Source organism: Mus pahari, chromosome 11 (genome assembly GCF_900095145.1).
Source record: "Mus pahari chromosome 11, PAHARI_EIJ_v1.1, whole genome shotgun sequence".
Classification (NCBI taxonomy): Eukaryota; Metazoa; Chordata; class Mammalia; order Rodentia; family Muridae; genus Mus; species Mus pahari.
In genome coordinates, this window is record NC_034600.1 from 76,674,078 (window position 1) to 76,694,923 (window position 20,846).

At 40.4% G+C, this 20,846-nt stretch overlaps 1 protein-coding gene across 2 annotated transcripts in view; it reads left to right on the forward strand.

Moving 5' to 3' along the window:
• Sema5a (semaphorin 5A) overlaps positions 1–20,846 on the forward strand; it is a 359,154-nt gene that overhangs the window by 204,975 nt on the left and 133,333 nt on the right. For both annotated transcript variants that reach the window (XM_021208315.2, XM_029543945.1), the window contains one exon: positions 7,425–7,470. In XM_021208315.2, coding sequence (XP_021063974.2) covers positions 7,425–7,470 — 46 coding nt within the window. The remainder of the gene's footprint in view (positions 1–7,424; positions 7,471–20,846) is intronic.

Below are 20,846 nucleotides of genomic sequence, written 5' to 3' on the forward strand. Positions count from 1 at the left end.
AGTCAACTATTACTACACAGGCACTGCCTCTTTATTGCAGGCTGTGGTTGTGACTAAGTTGTGTGGATGTGACATACCTTGAGTACCAGGAGATCTCTCTTCTGAGTCAGTTCTGGGTGGGGCTCATAAGAATTTATTATCTAGGTACTTTCCTTTTAGGACCCTTAATTTACCTAATATTTACTAGGTGAATGACTAGTAGCTATAGTATGCTGTGAAGTATCTTATGTATGAGGGAACTGAAGCATGTTCAGCTCCAAGTACAAGAGTTGGTTGACAGTGGCCTTTGAGTTCATTTTCTGTCTTTTACAAATAGGGTTTTGCTGAGACACAGTCATGTCTGTCCATTTATACCTTGACTGCAGAGAGGTTGGCGCTGTAAGTGCAAAGTTGAATATATCTAGCATAAGCCACAAAGATGAAATACTTTCTACTCTGATTTATAGGAGATTCCTGACTTTGGGCTTAGTAAGAGTGATGAGTAAACGAGTAATAATTTCTTTGAGAACAGCTTAACTAGCCCTAAGGACAATAACGATAAAGAGATTTGATGGTACTTGGGGTGAGGAAGGCTTCACTGAGAAGACTACCATCCAGGTAGACTTTGGACATGCTTTGAACACAAGTAGACAGTTCTCACAGGAAAACTACGGGACTTTTGAGTCTGGGAAAGAAGAACTTGGAATGCAAGTACCCATATGTGACTCACAATGGAAAGTGACTATGGGTGGGGACCTTGGATCAAAGGCAGAACTGGGAATTAGTCTTCTAACATAGGGTTTGGCAACCTTTCACTCAGGCCAAGAGCTCTTACCTGGTCCTTGTAGACTGTGGAAGTCCTTCCAGACTCGCTGTTTAGTTTATTCAGATCATTTTCTGTGTGGCAATGGAGAGCCCCTTCTGACAGCAGAGAGATGCCCAGATTCCCACCCCTGTGGGTTCATGTGCTCATACATGCCTAAAGAGATGCTGCTGCTGCCCTGTGTGCAAACTGTGCCAGGGTTAGGAGAGACCCTGGTGGGGGCTGTGGTCAGGTCAGAAAGAACTTGAAGTTAGGCCTTCAGAATGTAGACAGAAGAGGAAACAGGTAGAGACATTTTTCAGAATTGGGCTTGACAATGATTGATGACAAAACGTATGTCTGAGGGTCAGGGTCCAAGGAGACTTCAGTGGGACTCAGTGGGAAGGCACATGTAGGCGAATGAGCAATGAATCTTCTGTTATTTAAAACTGTATGAAGACTAAAGCTCATGTTTCAATAACTGAACAGAGCCCAGAGAAATTATTTTACATGTAAATAATTAAAGTGACAAACCCTCCTAGGAAATCATAGGCTAAAAGAGAGGCAGAAATACTCAGTTGGAATTGTTTTGAGCCATTGAGTTTCTCTGTTGGCTAGAAAATGGGAAATAACAAGTCACATATGTATCAGATGCATGAAAGTAGAAGTCAGCAGTGCCTTTAGTGTATTCAGTCAGCATGGGGTCATCCAACCCTGAGAGATCTACAAGTCATATTTAATGCATAAGGAGGTTTAAATGATTAGAGTGGCTGTTAGCTCCATTGACTTATAACTCTTGTTCAATATATTTTCCCCAGAAAAGCTTTCTCTGATTTTTCTCTCAACCTGTGAAATTTGCTAATAATATTGGATTCCTTCATGGATGCATTAAAATCTGCCTTCATCACTTCTTTCTTGCTAAACGAGAAGGTGCCCCTCTATTTCTGAAGCCTTTTTTATTGTTATTTTAAAAACATTCTAGTGGACTTGTTCCACTTTGTTCTGATTCTTTTCGCTGGGTTTTTTGAACAGCATGGTTTTGTGCCCCAGGTTGGCCTCATGCTCACTTGGCAATCCTGTCTTGTGCTTCTGTGTGCTGGGATTCCATGTGTGCACCACAATATCTGACAAGATCTTATTATCTCCTTTTGCCTTGTCATGCCATTGGGATTGGAGGTCTCACACATGCTGGGAAGTGGTAGAAAACTGAGTTGTCTTTCCATCCTCTGATTCTATCTTCAGTTGGAGGGATTGAGCCTAGAGCCTTGTTTACATGGCAAACAAGTGCCTTACCACTGAACCTTGTCTGCTTATGCCTTATGAATGCATCATTTAAATGTGTCAATGTGTGGCGGACATGGTTTGACATAAGTTTTATTTTTGAAACTTATTTCTAGTATGTGACACTTTTAAGTGTTAAGTTGAAATACCCTTTTGTAGATAGAAAATTAAATGATCCAATATCATGCATGATTGCAAGACATAGAGATCAGAAAATAAATAGATTAAATCAAAACCACCTAAAATTTTTCTACTAACAGTAATGTATTTACTATGTATTTTAAAAGATTTTCTTACAAATAAAAAAATTTTATTATTATGGGGGAGTGTAGGTTTGTTCACAATACAGTGCCCATAGGCACAGAAGAGGCTGTAAGATCCCACAGAACTGGCAATACAGGAAGTTGTGAATCTCTTGTCATAGGTAATTCGTTCCTGAAAGAAAAGTCTGAGGTTAACACTGAGTCATCTATCTATTCACTCCCATGATTAGAGTTTATAAAGATGTTTAGAAGTAATCAAGACTGATTTTACTTGTTATCATATCTAAAATATGTATTATCAAAACCTCCCAGAATTAAAAATCTACAACATAAACACTATCAATTGAGAAATGCTGACATTGTACTTGAACCATATATCCCTGAGCTTCCACTTCTATCAGAGGAGCTAGTGTACTTAGCTCCACCGCAAATCACATGTGTACCAGACTCCTGAAAGTAGAAGTCGGTGTTGCCCTTAGTCAGCATGGAGCATCTATGCTGGTCTCTAGTAGATGGCTCATGCTAGGGTGCATGGCCACATCCTCATGCACGTAGACACAGGGCTAATCCTATTCAGGTTTGTTATTGACAGCAAATAAACAAAGGGCCTTGAGTTGGGAGAAAGCTATGGTGAGGAGCACTATGTGGGGCTGGAGGAAGGAAGTGGTGGATGGATTTGATCAATCTATATTGTATATGTGCATGGAACTACCCAAGAATGAAAACGTATTACTTAAAATATACGTGTAATTTAAGTTTGGCTTGTTATACACCTGTGAAAAAGCACAGGGAAGAAATCTCTTCTAGAATAATTTTGAGCACACACACACACAAAAGATACAGGTGTTTTAGAATTAACTTAAGTAAACACAGAGTTAGAAATAGACATTGTAAACAGGTTGAAGAGCTGTCATTAAGATCCCTACAAATTCCTTACATTTGTTAAAATGGTTGATCTGTTAAGGATTTCATCTTAACTTCTTTTATGGAGCAGTTCTATGTTTTGTATTGTATATCTACCATCTTTCGAGCTAATTCACATATTTAAACTTTCAAATCTATTAATGTAACTGAAAACCTGGTTATCTTGTCAAATGCCCTTGTGTCCAACAGCGTGCTGGGGGGATACCAACAGCCGTCCTGAAGGAAATGTGCTGTTGCCAGAGCCGAGAGAATGATCTAGATTTGGATACAGGCCAGACAAAGTTTCCAGTTAGCAAAACCTTCTCAGACTTACTTGTATTGTGACAATTTATATGAAATATATTTTGTCTCCAAAATTTTCTAGGACTAATGTCATGCTAAGCTTTTGTTAAATAGAAAGAGGTTCTTGTCTCCACTGTTAGCATGTTTTCCACGAGTACATTTGCATCTCGGTCCCCACTTCACTCAGGGACAAGCCCATGCCTTTTTCCCATAAACATCGCCTTCTCAGTTACAACCACACCTCTGCCTTAACACGTTAAATAACAACGTAGCTTTTCTTCTCTGCTTTTATAGTCATATTCATCAGAGGCCAATTGAGTTATTCTAAAAGAATGTCATCTTAAAACACCTATGTCTTTCATAATTAATGGAGGTCACAGTTACATTTTATGGCGTCTCTAGATGAGATGAGCCTTTCAGTTAATATGCTTTTGATGGTTCAACCTTTTCTTTAACACCCTCTGAATTGCAGTACTTTACATGATGATGGCAGGGCATTCAACTTCATCTGGTAAGGGTTGCACTGTTCCCTCAGAGACGGGATTGTTGTGTTTTGTGATTTGTTGCTAATCTGCCACTGGGGGATGAGATGTGACCCAGTGATGGGTCTTCAGTCCTAGAGTCAATAAGACATAAACTCCGAGACAGAGAAAGCACATTTGGACATCTAGAGGGGGAAAGTATAAACAGGCTTTAGCATTGTCATTTGGTGTCTGCCAAAGGCAATGGCTTTGTGATTTGAATTAGTCATCTGCATCTGTAGACTCCTCCAATCACATTACTCATAAAAGTGATCTGCCTTCTTGCATGTGAATGTGTAATGTCTAATTTTATTTCAAGACCTTGGGAACAAATGTCTAATTTTACTCCAGAAATACTAAAGAGAAACAAATCCATATTTTTATCTAGTATAGCCATAAAACCAAACCAAGTTTATCCCTCAGCAAACTGCTACTTCTTATTTCCATAATGAGAAGAAAATATGGGAGGGAGCAGAATAGCTCATTTAAATTGTGTCACCATACACAGAACAGTCTAACATCTTAATCTTTTGTACCAATGCCTCTTGCTCTTGAAGAATGACCATGGCCCTCATTACTACCTGTTTACATCTAGAGGTGCTATGAAGATTAATGGGAATACTTAACGCTTTGAGCTTCTCCCAAATTGCCCCATTAAAGAAACAGACGCTAAGAGCAACATTTGGTTAGCATCACCAGTTGGCTGTGAGCCCAAATCATTACTCTTTCATGTTGGAAAGGGTGGTGGCCTTTCTCCTGGACCTCACATATATTGTTTTCCCACCTCTGTGCTCACACAATTGCAAGATGAAGTGCTTGCTTCTTCTGTGGTGCCCTGGAGAACAGCCATTTGCTGGGGACATAGATCTTACTTTGTGGTGTGAGCGGCCCAACATCTGCGAGTATCAATTTTTTATTCCTTTTAGAAGAATTTCTTTCTTTTTGTAACCTTTAACTTCATAGGTCACTGACCTAAACTGCGATAGATCAACTTGTCTTGAGAGATTTAAGGACCTTCTTGTTGCCTAGCAGGATTGGAATTTCTGTGCAGCCAAAGGAGCCTTAGGTCTAAGTTTGGAGAAAAGTCGTTTGTGAAGGAGGTTAGAGGTGTTTCTTCAGACCCGTGGTCCCGTGGAGGGGAGGGATTGAAAGAATCCCATCAGCATTTCACTTGGGATTCCATGAGGGAAAATAATCTTTAAACAGCTGTCATTGTTGTAGTACCAACCTGTGCAATGTCACACAGTTGCAGCACACAAAGAAACATGAGAGCATTTGAGAGACAGCTTGGGTTTTCTGTAATTCATTATTTATTAAACAAACATTTAAAAGCAACTACTACACGGTGTCCTTCAAAACAAAAACCAACAAACTAACAAAACCCACCAAACACAGCAAAATGACCAATTGCTAGAGAAATGCAATCAACCAACTTGAAAACAGACATTTACATAGATACTGGTAGTATATAAGACTATACACAGTTCACGTCACTTCAGCTTCAGATTGTCCAAGTGCTTTGTTATCAAGACTATGGTATCTAGTTGGTTTTCCAATACCAAATGCTCTTCTCTGAAAGCATACATAGAAGCAACATTTTACAGACTGAACAGGTTATACTTATGGATATACACACACAAGTATGTAACAATTAGTTTATCAACGCAAAAGATTTTAAAGAGAGAAAGAGTTATGGGAGTATTTGAGAGAGTAAAGAGGGGGGAAGAGTAATGTAATTATGTAATTATAATTTCAAAAATAAAAGAAAAATAGACTGGCTTATATATAGTCTTATTAATATTGTACTTATTAACTAGACTTACTCAAATAAGGACATTATTTCTTGCTTTGTATGATGAGGTTGCAATCATATCTGATAAGATGATTTTGAAATGTTAGTTGAGAGAAATATAAACATTTAAACTGGTTTCCAGAAGTTACTAAAATTCACCTTGACAATTTTGTTTTTTAAATTTAATTTAATTTTATTTTATATTATTTTTTAAATGGCTGTTGGTTACTTTTCCATTGCTGTAAAAAAACTGCTTGGAATCATTAATAGTGTAAGGACAAGTCTTCTTTGGCCCACAATTTAAGAATTTTCCTATGTGTCCATCTGACCCTTTTTTCTTGTTGGCGGAGACTGTAGTAGACAAGGCTTGAATACCTTATATAGACTAGGCAAAGAGATAGATGAAGCTTCCCAGGGTCCCAGTATATCTTCTTCAGAAGTGACCTAACCTTTTACTACAAGTCCCCACTCCTTAACACTTCTATCTCACAGTAGTGCCACAGCTGAGAACCAAGGCTCCAGCACATGGACCAAGAGAATAAACTGTCTATCCAAATTACAGAAATGGTCAGATGTTCAGGCATCTCTGTTGCTTTTCAAATCAGTAGCCTAAAATGTTGTTTAATTATTTACTTAATTAGTTTTTTATGTAAAATTTGTGTATGTGTGAGTGTGTTAAGTCCAGAGGCTGACCCAGGAAGACATCCTTCATTGTTTTCTAATTCACTTTTTGAAATCATGTTTCTCACTGAGCTTGAAGCTAACCAATTGGATAGACTAGCAAATGAGTTCTAGGCATCCCCGGTCTCCAAACTTCTCCCCATAGAAGCTGAAGGTCTATAGAGGTGCAGCATCATACCCAGTGATTTACAGGATTACTGGGTATAAGGACCCTGATCCTCATGCTCACACAATAGGCACATCCTGCAGCCATACACCATGGTTCCCTTTAGTAATAAAGAATGTGATTTAGGAATACACACACACACACACACACACACACACCAATAACAACAACAACAATTAAAGAAAAAGGTAATTAATTTCAAAAGAAAACAGGGGGGGTGTACATGGAAGGATCTGAAGGGAGGAAAGGAAGGGGGAGATGGTTTAACTATATTTCAATCTCATTTCACAAGTTCACAGCTTGGTCCCTTGCTGAAATGCAATGTGGGCAAATAGTTTAGAGAAGCAATTAACAATATAGTGAGGGTGATTGGGGGGGGGGTCCATGTTATCATATCAGAGACCAACCTGCTCTCTTAATGGGGAAGCCTGCCATGGTCAGATCACAGTCACAGAAATGAAGGCGTTAAGAGTCAATGGGAGCTTGTGTCTGTCTCTCCTTGACACATTGCATAGTCGTCAGCTCCCTCACAGGTCTCAGCCATACATCTTTTGATAAGTCGGATGGCCCTGGTCTCTGGTTCTGGGTGTTACATTACCCATACTAGTAACAGGATGTTATTTTGTCCCCCCACATCATTACCTCTTTTTACCTTTTCTCGGCATGCTCATGGATGCTTTGGTTTGGGGGTGAACCTACTGAAGGTAACTTGGTCTCTGTCTGTATTTTGCAGAAACTATCTCTTCAGACTAGAGCTTGAGGATCTGTCGCTCATCCAGGTAGGTGCGATTTATTTTGCTTAAGCTTTCATTTGCCACCTCAAGGATCAGAAGACAGGTGCTTGTAAAGTTGTTAATCAGGGTGAGCAGGGTTCATTTCCTCAGTAGCCAGGACCCTGGGACTCTTAGCTGCCTTATCTGATGGGAGTCAACACCTCCTTTAATTCCCAATTAACCATTTCCTCCTGCAGGTGGTCGCTTTACTCCCTGGATTTCAGGTGGTAACAGTGAGAGGGACATGGCTTAAAAGCTCCACAAAGCGAACAGAAAATGTTAACCTCAAAAAATGAATTTATTTTTTGTTGCCTCATGGAGACTGAGCTTAATATCCTTATGCTTGAATGTTTATGGTAGGGGCCAGTCTGATCCCCATGGCTTCTTTGCTTCCTCTAGTCTTTTAGGAGAGTGTGCCAGGCAAGGTCTTCTAGAGGGAAAATAAGGGAGATACAGGGATCTCCCCGACCAGTGTCCCGAAGCTTTTCCTGTAGGCTGTTAGGATACTTGGGCTTTGGACAGTTTGGAAAATAGACTTGGAGCAATTATAATAACGCCCTAGGGCTCTAGGACGGGACTGGAGAGAATTCGATCCTTTCTGTCTAGAATGTTGTTGCTTGTAAACATTCCAAAACACTAGAACGAGAATTTAATATCACATCCGTTCTTTTCCTTGCCAGTGTCTTAAAATAAGACAACTCCATTTTAGCCAATATTGCTCTTCTCACCTCTGCCCTGGTCACCAGACTCCAGGCTTATTGATAATTATTGGTTTCTTCATTGGCAAAATGGCTACACCCTACCAAGACCATATGCTATCTGCCTAAGAATTAGCAAAGTCATTCAAAGGAGATGAGGCACAACTATTGTTCATCAGTTGTGTTTGCTTTTGCTTTTTAAGTTGTGATGATGAATAAATACCTATGATAGGTTTTATCATATTGAATGACAAATTACCTGCACGCTGCAGTTTGGTTTGTAACTGAAGTCTTCAGCTGAGCTGTTTGTTAAGACGGTGAATTTGCTAATAGGCAATCAGAGTGATCCGCAGGGGCAGATACCGTCCCTCCTAAGTGAAGCAGAACAATGAGAACCACACAGGCCAGATGATGTCACTTATATTTAGATTTTAAAATGAACAATTCAAAGAAGCAGAGAATAAAATAGTGGCTCCTGAAGGCTTAAAATATACATAAAGGCTTAGAAAAGTCTTGGCCAAAGTATACATAATTCCAGTTAACATCAGGAATAATTCTAAGAGATGGTTATACAGCTTGATAATTACAGTTGCAATACCTGTACTGTGTACTTTAAAATTGTTAAAAGCAGGTTTTAAGTTTTCTTTCCTCAGGATCATGATACATTTGCTAGGTAATATACAGATTATGGTGCTTGAAGCTATTTCACAGTGTATACACATATAATGAAATCATATTGTGTTCAAAAATATAATTCATTTAATTTTTACTGAAAACCAAGCAACAGTTTAAAAGTTTAAACACATTTGTAAAAATTATTATAAAATAACCTTATGGAATATTGGCCATTCAATATAGGATATGCTCACTTCTATTCTCATGGTATCAGGCAGTATCTAGGATCTTGTCTGTGAAATGTGGGCTGTGATCTGGGGAGTTAGCTCAGTAAGGCCTGTGTTCAATCCCAGAACCGATGGGATCAGGCAGGTGTGGCAGTGTGCACTTGTTATCTCAATGGTAGGAGACTGGAGTCAGGCCGATGGATTCCTGGGCCTTGTCTGACTGCTAAGCCACTTGATGAATTCCAGGGCTGTAGAGAGCTTGCCACACACTGTCCTTTTGGTGGTTTCTTGGCTTCCCCAAATGTACACATCCATGAACACATGGACTCTCACAGATTTGTGCATCCGCACAAACATAAATACGTACACACACCCTAAAATGGGTACAGAGTTTTACTACTAAAACAAGTGTGTGCAGAGGAGTATACACGGGAAAAAAAAAACATATTTATTTATTTATTCCTGTCCTAGCTTTCTGGGTATAGAGATTCTAGGAGCATTAAATTCCAGGAAAGTCAGCACAGTTTACAAACAGACGTCTCCACTGTGGGAAGCCAGTGTTTCTTGGGGAAATGATGGCTGTAGGGCAGAGAGAGGACAGTATAAGATCAGACTGAAGGAGCTTGTTTTACAAAGGGAGGAGGGGTTCAAAGACTGATGATGAGATGCTGGGACCCAGGAGCCACCTGGGAGCTGGCTCACTGCATGAAGTGAAGAAATTGATTGCCAAGAAACAGTAAAAGTGGCAGATTATTGAACATTGAATCAAATAAGAACTAATGAACATATGTTAACATTAAAATAAAAAATGGGGCAAAAACGCCAACTAAAACATTGAAGGAGAAATCTGATAGAATATTAGGAATTAGCAACACTCACACTGAAAACTGAGCCATGGAAACAGGATCCTTCGGGTGGCCAATTTATCATGCGGATTTGATGGCAACTGGATGCTGACATTCTCCTGGTATTAGCTAGATAGTAGTTGCACTTGGAAAACCAGTACCTTGTCAGTGAAGAACCCTACTATGTCTCTGTAACAAACTTGTGTAAATATCAGTAGTGATAGACCAAATGCCTGTGATTTGTTGTACTGAGGAGGCAGCAGGGTTTCCACGACAACCTACAAAAACTTATCACCAATCTCATCATAAGGAGACTTCGCTCAAGCCCAGGGAAACATCTTACAAAAATCTGGCTTGGGCCTTTCAAATATTGATTTGTGTGCGAATGAAGATGCTTCATTCAGAAAGAGGTCTCATTAACATGTCTATCAAGTGTGATACTCAGTCCAAATTGACTCTTAAAACAGACTTTTCATTCTCCAAGTGACACTTTTGAGACAACTCAAAAATTTGAAGGTCCGTAGATGAGATAGAACCTCTGTGTCTTATAAATATACAAATATTAAATCCTTGATAGGTATAACTATGATGATAAGTAACTATGGTTTGAACATCTAGTGTCTTCCCCTCTCCCCCAAACACATATCAATAGGCTCCTGTGTCGGTACACTTGTCCTTAGATTCTGGTACTGTTTGGGAAAGTTGTGGGATATTTAGAGGTGGGGGCTTACTGAAGGAATCATGTGATGGGCTAGAGGGTGAGTGTGGACTGGGGCGGGGCTTTATAAGCCAGCTCCACTTTCTGCTTCTTGATGGTGGATGCAGCATGACCTGCTGTACTCCTAGTCTTGCTGGCAAGGCTTCCCTCCCACGATCCATGGTGGCATGTGGTTCTCGGAGCCAGAATGAAGCCTTTGTCACTCAGACATCCTCCTTCAGGTATTTCATCACAGCCAAATGGAAAGTAGCTAATGGGAGGGGATAAAGGGCATCGTGTTGGTTAGTAACTCATGAGCAGCTTAAGGTGTGTGTGTGTGTGTGTGTGTGTGTGTGTGTGTGTGTGTGTGTGTAGTGGCTTCAAACACAAAGTGAATAATGAAACAAAATCAAGTCTGATAATGCATTAATGAGGAAATCAGGAAAAATATCACAAATACTCTTTATCATTTCTTGACTTTATATCATAATGAATGCAGAAAGTTCTAGGCCTGCGACTGCTGTTAAGCTGTGAGTGTTGTCAGGGCAAGGAGACACTAATTGCCTTTCCAGCCATCACTTCATTTTGCCAGGACTACCTCTGACAAGGTCACATGGAGGTTGCCAACAGCAGTGAACACCGTTACTGAAAAAGTCAAGTGTGTCAGTCTGGCCACCTAGAACACCCTCAGTCTGCTCGCACAGACTGAGGAAGATGGTGACATCTGAATGATGGTTTTCAATACAGCTCTGATAACAGGAGCCAAACATCCTCCTCACCCCTGACCCTGGCTGCCCAGGCCCAGCAGTGCGGCTCTCCGGAGTTGTGCCTGTGTCTATGTCTGCAGGACTGACCAGCAGTGAGGCTCCCCGGGGTTGTGCCTGTGCCTGTGTCTGCAGGACTGAAGCTTGTTGCTCACTCAGTGTTAGAAGAGATAAAGCTAAATTCTTTTCAACACTATTTGTTTCTCATGTGTCCCTAGGAAACAGGTCTTGTTGCTTTCTATGAATATTTTATTTTTATTTAAATTACTTCTTCCAAAGTCGAAAAAGATAATAATGGCACTGGCAAACAAAGGTCTGTATTGTTCCTATAAATGGGTTATCTGAGAGGCCTGGGGATGGTGCAAGCCTTAATGACACTTACTGACAAACCCAATAACCAGTGATTGATCTTGGGAATCGCATGGTAAACATACACACACACACACACACACACACACACACACACACACGCACAGAAAGAGATATCCACATACATGGTCACACAGAGAGAGACATATACACACACACTTATACACATACACGGTCATACACACAGTCACACACATACACACATATTTAGAAACACAGTCACACTTGGACACAAAGACATACTCACACTCATGTGTGCAAACAAACACAGTCACATATACACATACACACATATAGACAGGACAAACTAGCACACATACTCACACAGACAGATACAGTTTCACACACCCACACATATACAGTCTCACACACTCAGACCCAGTCACACACGTATAATATACACAGTCACATACACACACTCTCATACACAAACTCACACACACACACACAGACACACTCACACACTCACAAACACACACACACTCACAAGAGAGAAAGAGAATGGGGGAATAAAATGCCATATTAAGTCTTAGATAATTCTATCTGCTATTCTCAATGGAAAAACATAAGGATCTATGGGAAAAAGAGGTTCATATTACTACAGCCTAGTACTGCCAATCTAACATGGGATCATTAATCGACTGAATTTATTGTTTAAGTATCAAATCTTGTGCATTTTGTGCCTCTAGCCTGCTTTGACTCAATCGCTGGGCTCAGGTACTTAGCACTGCTGCTGGACCAGGCAGTTGTAGTCAGAAGTAGGAAGTTTATAACTTCTGTTACTGTATGCAAAGATTGTTTTCTCCTAGAGATTTGTAGACCTCAGGATAACAGTTTTTTCCTCCTCTCTCCAAAGACAAAAACCAGCATACAGACAAACAAACAAACAAACAAAAAAAAAACCCCAAAACCAAACAAACAGACAAAACCCAACACAAGAACCTAACTCAACTTTGAAAGGAAGGGGGAAAAAGTGGATGCAAATGAAGTTGGTTCCTGTGTAACTATTAAATGTTGTCTTGCTCCCTCTGCTCCTGAGATATGCCATGGCTCCTTCATGTGGTTGGTTCTAACTCATCTCTTCCATCACCCTAAACACTTGTACCTTCAGTGTCAAGCTGTTTCTTGGTTCCCCAATCGCTGGCTGTTTCCCACAGCCAAGTCAAGTACCTTCTCTGGCAGCCTCTTCCTTGACCTCGCCTACTTCATCTACAAAAATAATTGGCACTTCCACCCTCCTTTCAAGCATTTTGCTTTGGATCCTGTGGAGGAAGGTTGGCAGGTGGCCTTGAGGGATTTCTTAGTAGTGTAGCTTTTGTATCCGATGAGTCCTCACTCCCCACGAGGCAATCATTCTGTGCTTTATGCCTGTGTGCCGATTCACTGCGTTAGGATACCAAGCAGATGGCAGCCTCCAGACAACTGGAGGCTTGTTTTAATTCCTCAACGTGCAGTATGCTCCATTCCTCCTTTATCTTCCCTTAAATTACATTTATTTACTATGTGAGGGGAGGGTATTTGTGCATATACCATGACATACAGGGAGGTCAGAAGACAACCCCTGAAAGTCAGTTGTTCTCCTGCGCCATTTGGGTCCTAGGGATGGAAGCCATGCCCTCAGGCTTGGTGGCAAGCCCTTGTACCAACTGACCCATTTTGCCAGTTCCTCCTTTGTCTTTTTAAAGTTCACATAACTGGGATTTGAGATAGGCTTCCCAGAAAGGCCCTGAAAGAGGCACTTGAAAATGTCCATTCTTGCTCTGTGGAAATCTCATTACTAGGGTGAACAGGCAAATCCTGACTCAGTTGGTTCTCCCTTATACATCGGCCCCTATGTTCTCTATGCTCTCTACTCTTCTATACAGTTACTCTGCCTCTAAGTCTTAACTTTGAATGAGCAAGACATGTGGAATGACTCTTCTTTCATCTTTAGTGATTTTCATAGAGTTTGGGAAACTCCAGCTGGGGCTGGGTGTTCCGCACGGCACTGTTGTCTGTTAAACATTGTTATCAGTGGTGCTACAGCTTTGTGCATCCCCAGTGAAATTTTAAGGATTCTGTGAGATTCTTACACAAAACCTCATTATGAGGTCATCATTCCTGAGAGACCTGATGCAAGTGACTGCAACAGAATAAACAAATTCTTCCATTCTGAGGGTACTTCTGCCCATGTGGCACTCGTTGCACTGGTCAACAGAGTCATCAGAAACAATGTCTTGAAAAGCCTCGAGCAGAGATTAGGATACAGCCAGTCTTTTGCTTCCTCTGAGTAAATGATGTATTTGATACAAACCTCGACTATCTCCGGAGGAATAGTCACATATACAAATCCCAGGAAGCGGCTATGTTTGGTTGTTCGCCATGAGTTCCAGCTGGCATACTTTAACATGTAAGGAGCAACACCCAAGAGCTGCTTTTAATCACAGAAATAAATGTGTTTTTCATCAGTGCGTTGAGAATCCAGCATTAGTGTTGGATCACTTAGAGACCATCTTTCCACCTAGGGCTGGAGGCAGATGTCCTGCCGTTACATGCTGTGATTCAGCCATGCCCACTGAAGACCAGTCATTTCCAGGCAGAGTGAGAGTCTACCATTACATGTCTGTGTCTTTTCTGCTTTGTGTGGTAATAACAGCTTCAGAACTCAGTCATCACGTCTGTTCTCGCCTCAGTGATGACATTTATCCAGAAGAAAAACAGTTTCAGAAAAACATAAAGAGCACAGAGCACTCATCACATTTGCCAACCTGGGAGCTTGTCTCTGGTCAGGGACTCACTGATCTGATCCCACTGGACAGGTATGGAAGAGGAGGGAGAGCAAACTCGGCTCACCCCTCACCATCTTTGGGGAAGTTGCACACATTCTGCTTTTTGCCCCATCCTTTGCAAAAGAAAAGAATTCATTGTCTGTTCTTCACAACAGCAAAGACAAGGAGAAAAATAGAGATCTGTATACTAACTCACCACTGGCCTCCTTATGACTTCTAAACTTGAAATGTTTTGATCTTTCTCACTTCATGGTCTTTATTGTAGAAAACATTGTCAGAAGCTAAGACATGTGTTAGGGTTTTGTTTGTTTGTTTGTGTGTTTTATTTTGTTTTGTTTTGTTTTTTCTCATTTTTTCTGTGTATCTGTGACTGGGAATTGACTTTTAACTTGTGTTGGTAGTTAAGCTATGTCCAGGCAGGGCAGTTTTTCCTCTTGAGGTATTTGACAGCATCTAGGGATACTTTTCACGGTCATGGTTGTATATATCCTACACCGCACACAACAGTGCCTCCCCACCCAGAAAAGCATCTCATTCTACATCCAGGAATGGAGGGTTAGTATTTGATTTCATCTAGGAGATTTGTGAGAGTCGAGGAAATTCATCTTTTTAGTTTCTTAATAGAGCCAATCCTAAACATATTTAAACCATTGATGACCATGTGTAAAGAATCTGCTGTGATTCTTGGGTTTCAGTTGCATTCTTTTATTAATATGAGATTAAATTTAAAAATGAATTAAGTCAATTTATAACATATACTCTGATGGGTCATAACACTCTGATATAACTACCCTCGGCTGGAAAGCTCTAGAATCTAAAGAATGATTAACTAATTAATAATTTAGAATAATTATTCCAACGAGATAGTCACATTGATTAATTTTTTAAATTATGTTTTGTATTTATTGAGTTGGGAGAGCCTGGCCTCCCATGTGGCTCTAAGAAATCATGGCTCCAAAGCATCGCCCATTTGTCTTTCTTTATCACGTGTTCTTAAAATCTTAGTTTGCTGGAAGCAGAAAGATTTGATTATATCCCTTCAAGGGTCAGAGAACTAAGGCATGTCGATCATACAGTTGTAATACACTGAAGTATGCTTGCTCATTTGCATGTCATCAGCATGCAATCATGGCTGTCTGAGGCTGCTAATCAGATGCCTTGAGCAGTTCCAGCACAGATAATCAGAGCCTGAAGTATTTATGTTTTAAATCTTTTAAGAAAATGTGTTTTATTCTCCTGAGTGATAGGAAGTATTCTATGAGTGTTTCCTGGCAGAACGAAGAGCTGAATGAATGCAATGTGGTTCAGGGTTATATGTTTTTGTTGTTACGATTTTCTCACTTTCTCACACTGTGTTCCATTGATGAGTTTCTTTGTGTTCTCTTGTATGATACTCAAAGAGTCTGATGAAGACTAATAGCCTGGAAGCCATACAACCCCTCCTCCATCATCTGCTTCTAGTCTCTTATGTCTTACTCACCAGTCCAGATAACTGTCAAGCAGTGTTGTATCTAACAGTTTGTTCTAACCCTTTCATCTCCTCCCCCTTCAGAACTTCTTGGAGGATTTGCTATTGAGCATCTTAGGTGTGCTTTCCATGAACCTGGGTGAGCTTTCACTGGTTCCAATTGCAATTGGCTGTGCTCCTCTGAACAGATCATCTCTTCCCCTCACTTGGTGGACACACATAAGACACTCATTTCTCATGTCCGACAGTCCAGGGCAGGCTTTGAGGGGCTGTGTGTCATGTTGCCACTTGAGAGTGAGTTTTACTTGATACCATCTCCGTCTTCACCCTGCCTATCTCAGAGTAGCCTAGGAGAGTGATTAGAAATCTATTTGAGCATCCGTTCTTAGTCAAATTGGACTGTCATAGCATGGTGCCACATTCAGCATGAGCAGGAAACAGGGACCAGCTAGAAAGGAGGACAAGATGGGCCCCAAGGATGTGCTTCTGTTTTTCTCCTCTACCCTACTTAGGTATTTTAATTTTTACTGTACACAAACAGATTTATTCATACCACTGACATTTTTGTGAATAATAAGCATGGTACCCTGAACAAGCCACTTAACCTATCCAGACCTCAATTTTCTCCACAGTATATTTTGAAGAGGAGATTGAAAACATGGGGATTATCCCTGAAGTCCTTGTCTGTATTGGAATTTTAATCACCACCCTGCTAACTTTCCCTTCGGTCTGAAAGATTCTTATTTCTGCGTCCTGAAGGAAAACTGTCCTTATTAACTTGCGGTGATGTTTACTTGGCCGAGTTTTAATGAAATCCATGGTGAAGTAGTGCTGCCAATCACAGCAAAAGAATGACCACACATTTATTGAGTCCCTGTCATGTGTTCAGCTATTAGAAAGCAGCATCTCATTGGTAGAGAGTCACAGAGGTTTGGATGGCATCCTCATCTTACAGAGTAGTTCAGAGTAAGGTCACATGTGACTCCATCAAGGTACTCATGTCATATGTCGTTGAGGTCAGTTTCAGGTGGTGTATGTAGGACTGCATAGGAAAGGTGGCTGCTTCATCTGTACCTAGTATGACACTCATTTGTACTGTTTGTGATGTGACCTATTATTGATCCTTGGTTTATAATGACTACAGATGTTAACTTGTAATTGTAATTTACACTGGAGTTTAAAGTCAGATTCCATGGAGCCCTCTCTGACACATAAGTTTGTAATGCATGCTCTATTGAGGTAAGGTTTCAGGACATGGAAGCTGCAGAATATGACTGAGAAAGGGAACAGACCAGGATCCCCTCAGATGGAGTGTCCCCTCAACCAGATCACATGGGGAAGTGAGGATCATGAGTAGGTCCATGGATCATGAGGTTAAAGCAAAGAGGAGACCCATTTACACATAATTCCTCATGCCCTTCAATTAACTTTAATTCCTTCTTTGCTTGGCAATATAGTGACATAGCTTTCCAGTGCAGTGACTATTATCAGCCAAGACTAATTCCCTAGAGGAGGGGTCTGGTCTCAGCCAATGCTGAGGCAGACAAAGATAGGGTACCCTGCTCTGAACACAGATCTGAGCAAGGTGCCAGTTTTCCCCCTATCATTGACACTGCTCAAGAGTTTCAGGAATATTGTTTAGGGTTGTTCAATGTTCTGCACCCTGACTTCACAGACAGTCACTTCTACTCAAAACCAACCAACAGACGGACCGACCGACCAACAGACAGAAGCAAAGCCACCATCATCAAAGCAAAGGAAGTAAATGAAGTGTTTTGATGGCTTTGTTCCTGGCCACATTTTGAATATCTTCTTTTTGAGCAATCTCAAAGTAAATAAATAAATAAATAAAAATAAAAAGGTATGTGCACATTTTTTTCCTCGGCTGTCTCTGTCATTTAGTTGACTTAAATGAGGTCAGGAAGTGTCCATAAGCCAACAGACACTGTCTGATGATCCCCAGGCACCAGGCACTAGATAAATGAAGGGTTCTTTCAGCTATCTGAATGCTTCTGCGTTCATCTGAACAACAACAACAAAAAATGGCCTGGTACCTGATATGACTGCTGAAGGAAGGGCAGGCTTAAAATTCTCTGCCTTCATTCCATTTCCTTTACTTTTGCTGCCCCTCCCCAAATGTTGACACTGATGAATGAGCTGGCACAGCAGGGAACCCTGTTGTTTCTAACTTAAATAATACACTTCTTCTTTGGGTAAGAGATTACAAACTGTGGAGGCTGGGGGTATGCAGTCACCTAGAGGGTAAGTAAGAAGTGAGAAGGAAGCTCCTGAGAAAAATAAATGAGAAAATATGGGTCCCATTGCTCTAACTTCTTTAGACTGAATGGATTGCAACTCCTCAGGAGAGGACTGTGGACCCCTGAGTCATTTGTCATCCTGAATTTGTTCAGAACCATGACAGCATTGGACAGAGCAACTGTAGATACAGCTGTATTGTGCACTATCCTTATTTAGCATGTCTGTCAAATACGATCTCTGCCCTTCCCTGTGTTGAAGCTTTAAGAGTGTATGTTACTTCTTTATTAGATAAAAATGTTCCATCTGTTTACATCAGTTCTCATTGACCTTGGTGTTATCAGCCTTTGACCAAGTGTTCTGGCAAATTTGATGTCGACTTGACACAAACCAGAGTAATCCGAAAGGATGGAGCCTCAGTAGAGAAAATACCTCCTTAAGATACAGCCATAGGACATTTTCTTAATTAGTGATTGGTATGTGAGGGCCCAGCCCATTGTGGCCATCCTTAGACTGATGGTCCTGGATTCTATAGGAAAGCAAACTGAGTAAGTCATTATTTGCAAACCAGGAAGCAGCATCCTTCCTTGTCCTGTGCATCAGCTCCTGCCTGTAGGTTACTGCACTGCTTAAGTGTTCCCATCCTCAGTGCTCTTAATAGTGAATAGAAATGTGAATGAAATAAACTCCTCATTAAGTTGTTTTTGATTTTGGTATGTCATCACAATATTAATTCCAACATGCCATCAAGTGGCACCACATTGTATTATATGGGTTGGCTGAACAAGTTAACTATTTTAATTTATCCATATTTTCAAATATTAGGAGTATTTAAATTTTATGTAGCTATGTTTTAGCACAAAGAGTGAAGTTTTCTTGAAGACATTCCCCACTGAGAGTAGTGTATTCTGCCCAAACATTCACATAAATTAGAAGATTATGTTAACATTTTCCATAGAGTACTTATACAGCCCTTTGCTAAAGTAAAATTCAAACACCATTTAAATAAATGGGCAAAATTAAAATATATCTGATTTTCAAGAAAACATACCTATGATTGAAGATTGTGGATGAAAAGTTGTCTTATCACCTATTTGTCAATAAGTAATTTTATTCTAAAACTTTTGAATAACAATGGAAACTTCTAGGAACATAAGAAAAGAAGCACATGTATATATGTTTATATTTACACACATATCAATGTATATATTTTAAGAAGTCTTCATATTTTGAGTGCATACACACAATATATATGGAGAGAGACAGAAAGAGGGAGAGGGAGAGAGAGAGAGAGAGAGAGAGAGAGAGAGAGAGAGAGAGAGAGAGAGAGAGCAGGTCAGCTAGAGAGATGATAGACAGCCATATGATAGATGTGAACAGTTTCAAGAACAGAAAGCATCATTTCATTGGAAATGAAATGGGGAAAAGTGTAAACTGAAATTCACTAAAAAGGCTTGATAACACCCAGAGTAATTACTTCAGAAGACAGAGAAACACTGGGAAGAATATAAAACGACAGAAATTAAGCGCCTCACAGTGCATGGCATCCAGCTAAGTGCTCCAGCAATTCAGTGCAAGATGGAAGATGAAATGCGGTGAGTACCATGGCTCTCACCAGTTATGTCATGTTGGAGCAATAGAGAAGATTTAAAGGTCATTACCGTGCAGGAGAAACTAAAGGAAGATAAAAGTCCGTTAGGTTTTTGTTGTAGAAGCTAAGCCTTGATGAGACAGAAGCTTCTGCTGAAGAGGAGCCATCCATATATTGACAAAGAGAGCGTGCTGACAGTGTGAGCTGGTCTCACTGCCTTATGAACACATGGTGTCTCTTTCTTATTAGAGGTTCTGAACTTTGAAACTTTATGGGTCCAACAGTAGAATCTCTAGCCTGAAACAAGGGTAGAATAAACTAGCCATGTTACTGGAATTATGAAGATATAAATTCCTGACTGAAAACTAAAAAGCCAGATTGTAGAAACTAGGATGAGTGAGGAACACTGCTAGTCCCTTTATCCCAGGAAATTTATCCCAAGCCATCAGTGGTTTCCTGACTTGGGTGTAACAAACCCTATAAATACCAGGGTTTCCCACATGTACATAACTATAGTAAAGTTGGTTCATAAATTAGGAATCATGACTGATTCAAAAGCATTAGGGAAGTAGTACAGTTGGTTGAAGAGATGGCCCAACTGCTAAAGCATGTGCTGATAAAACTTGGTTTTGATCCCCAGGCTCCATGTTAAAATATGGCTTGTATGTACATGACCCTAGCACTTGGGGCTGAGTCAGAAGGATCCCAGGTCAACCATGCAGAATGAAAAAAATACAATATGCTGGACAGTAACAGAACAAGGCATCAGATATTGACTTCTGTCCATAATAGTTGCATACCCCCCCATTCCACATACACACAGCACTCCTCTATACATATACCCAGATGAGAATTGGATGATTATAAGGATATGAATCATGTGAATACTGTCTCTAGCTTTCCAAGGTAATAGGTACCCCCAAACCACCTCTCTCTATCTCGTAACTGAGATGAATAGTAAGTACCTCACGATTTGAGAGAATACCCCCATGCATGTAGGAGGAACATGTCATCCAGAGAGAAAGCATGGATTCCGTAGTTATAATAATTTAGTGTGCTTATCCCTGGGGAGGTCTAATTCCTC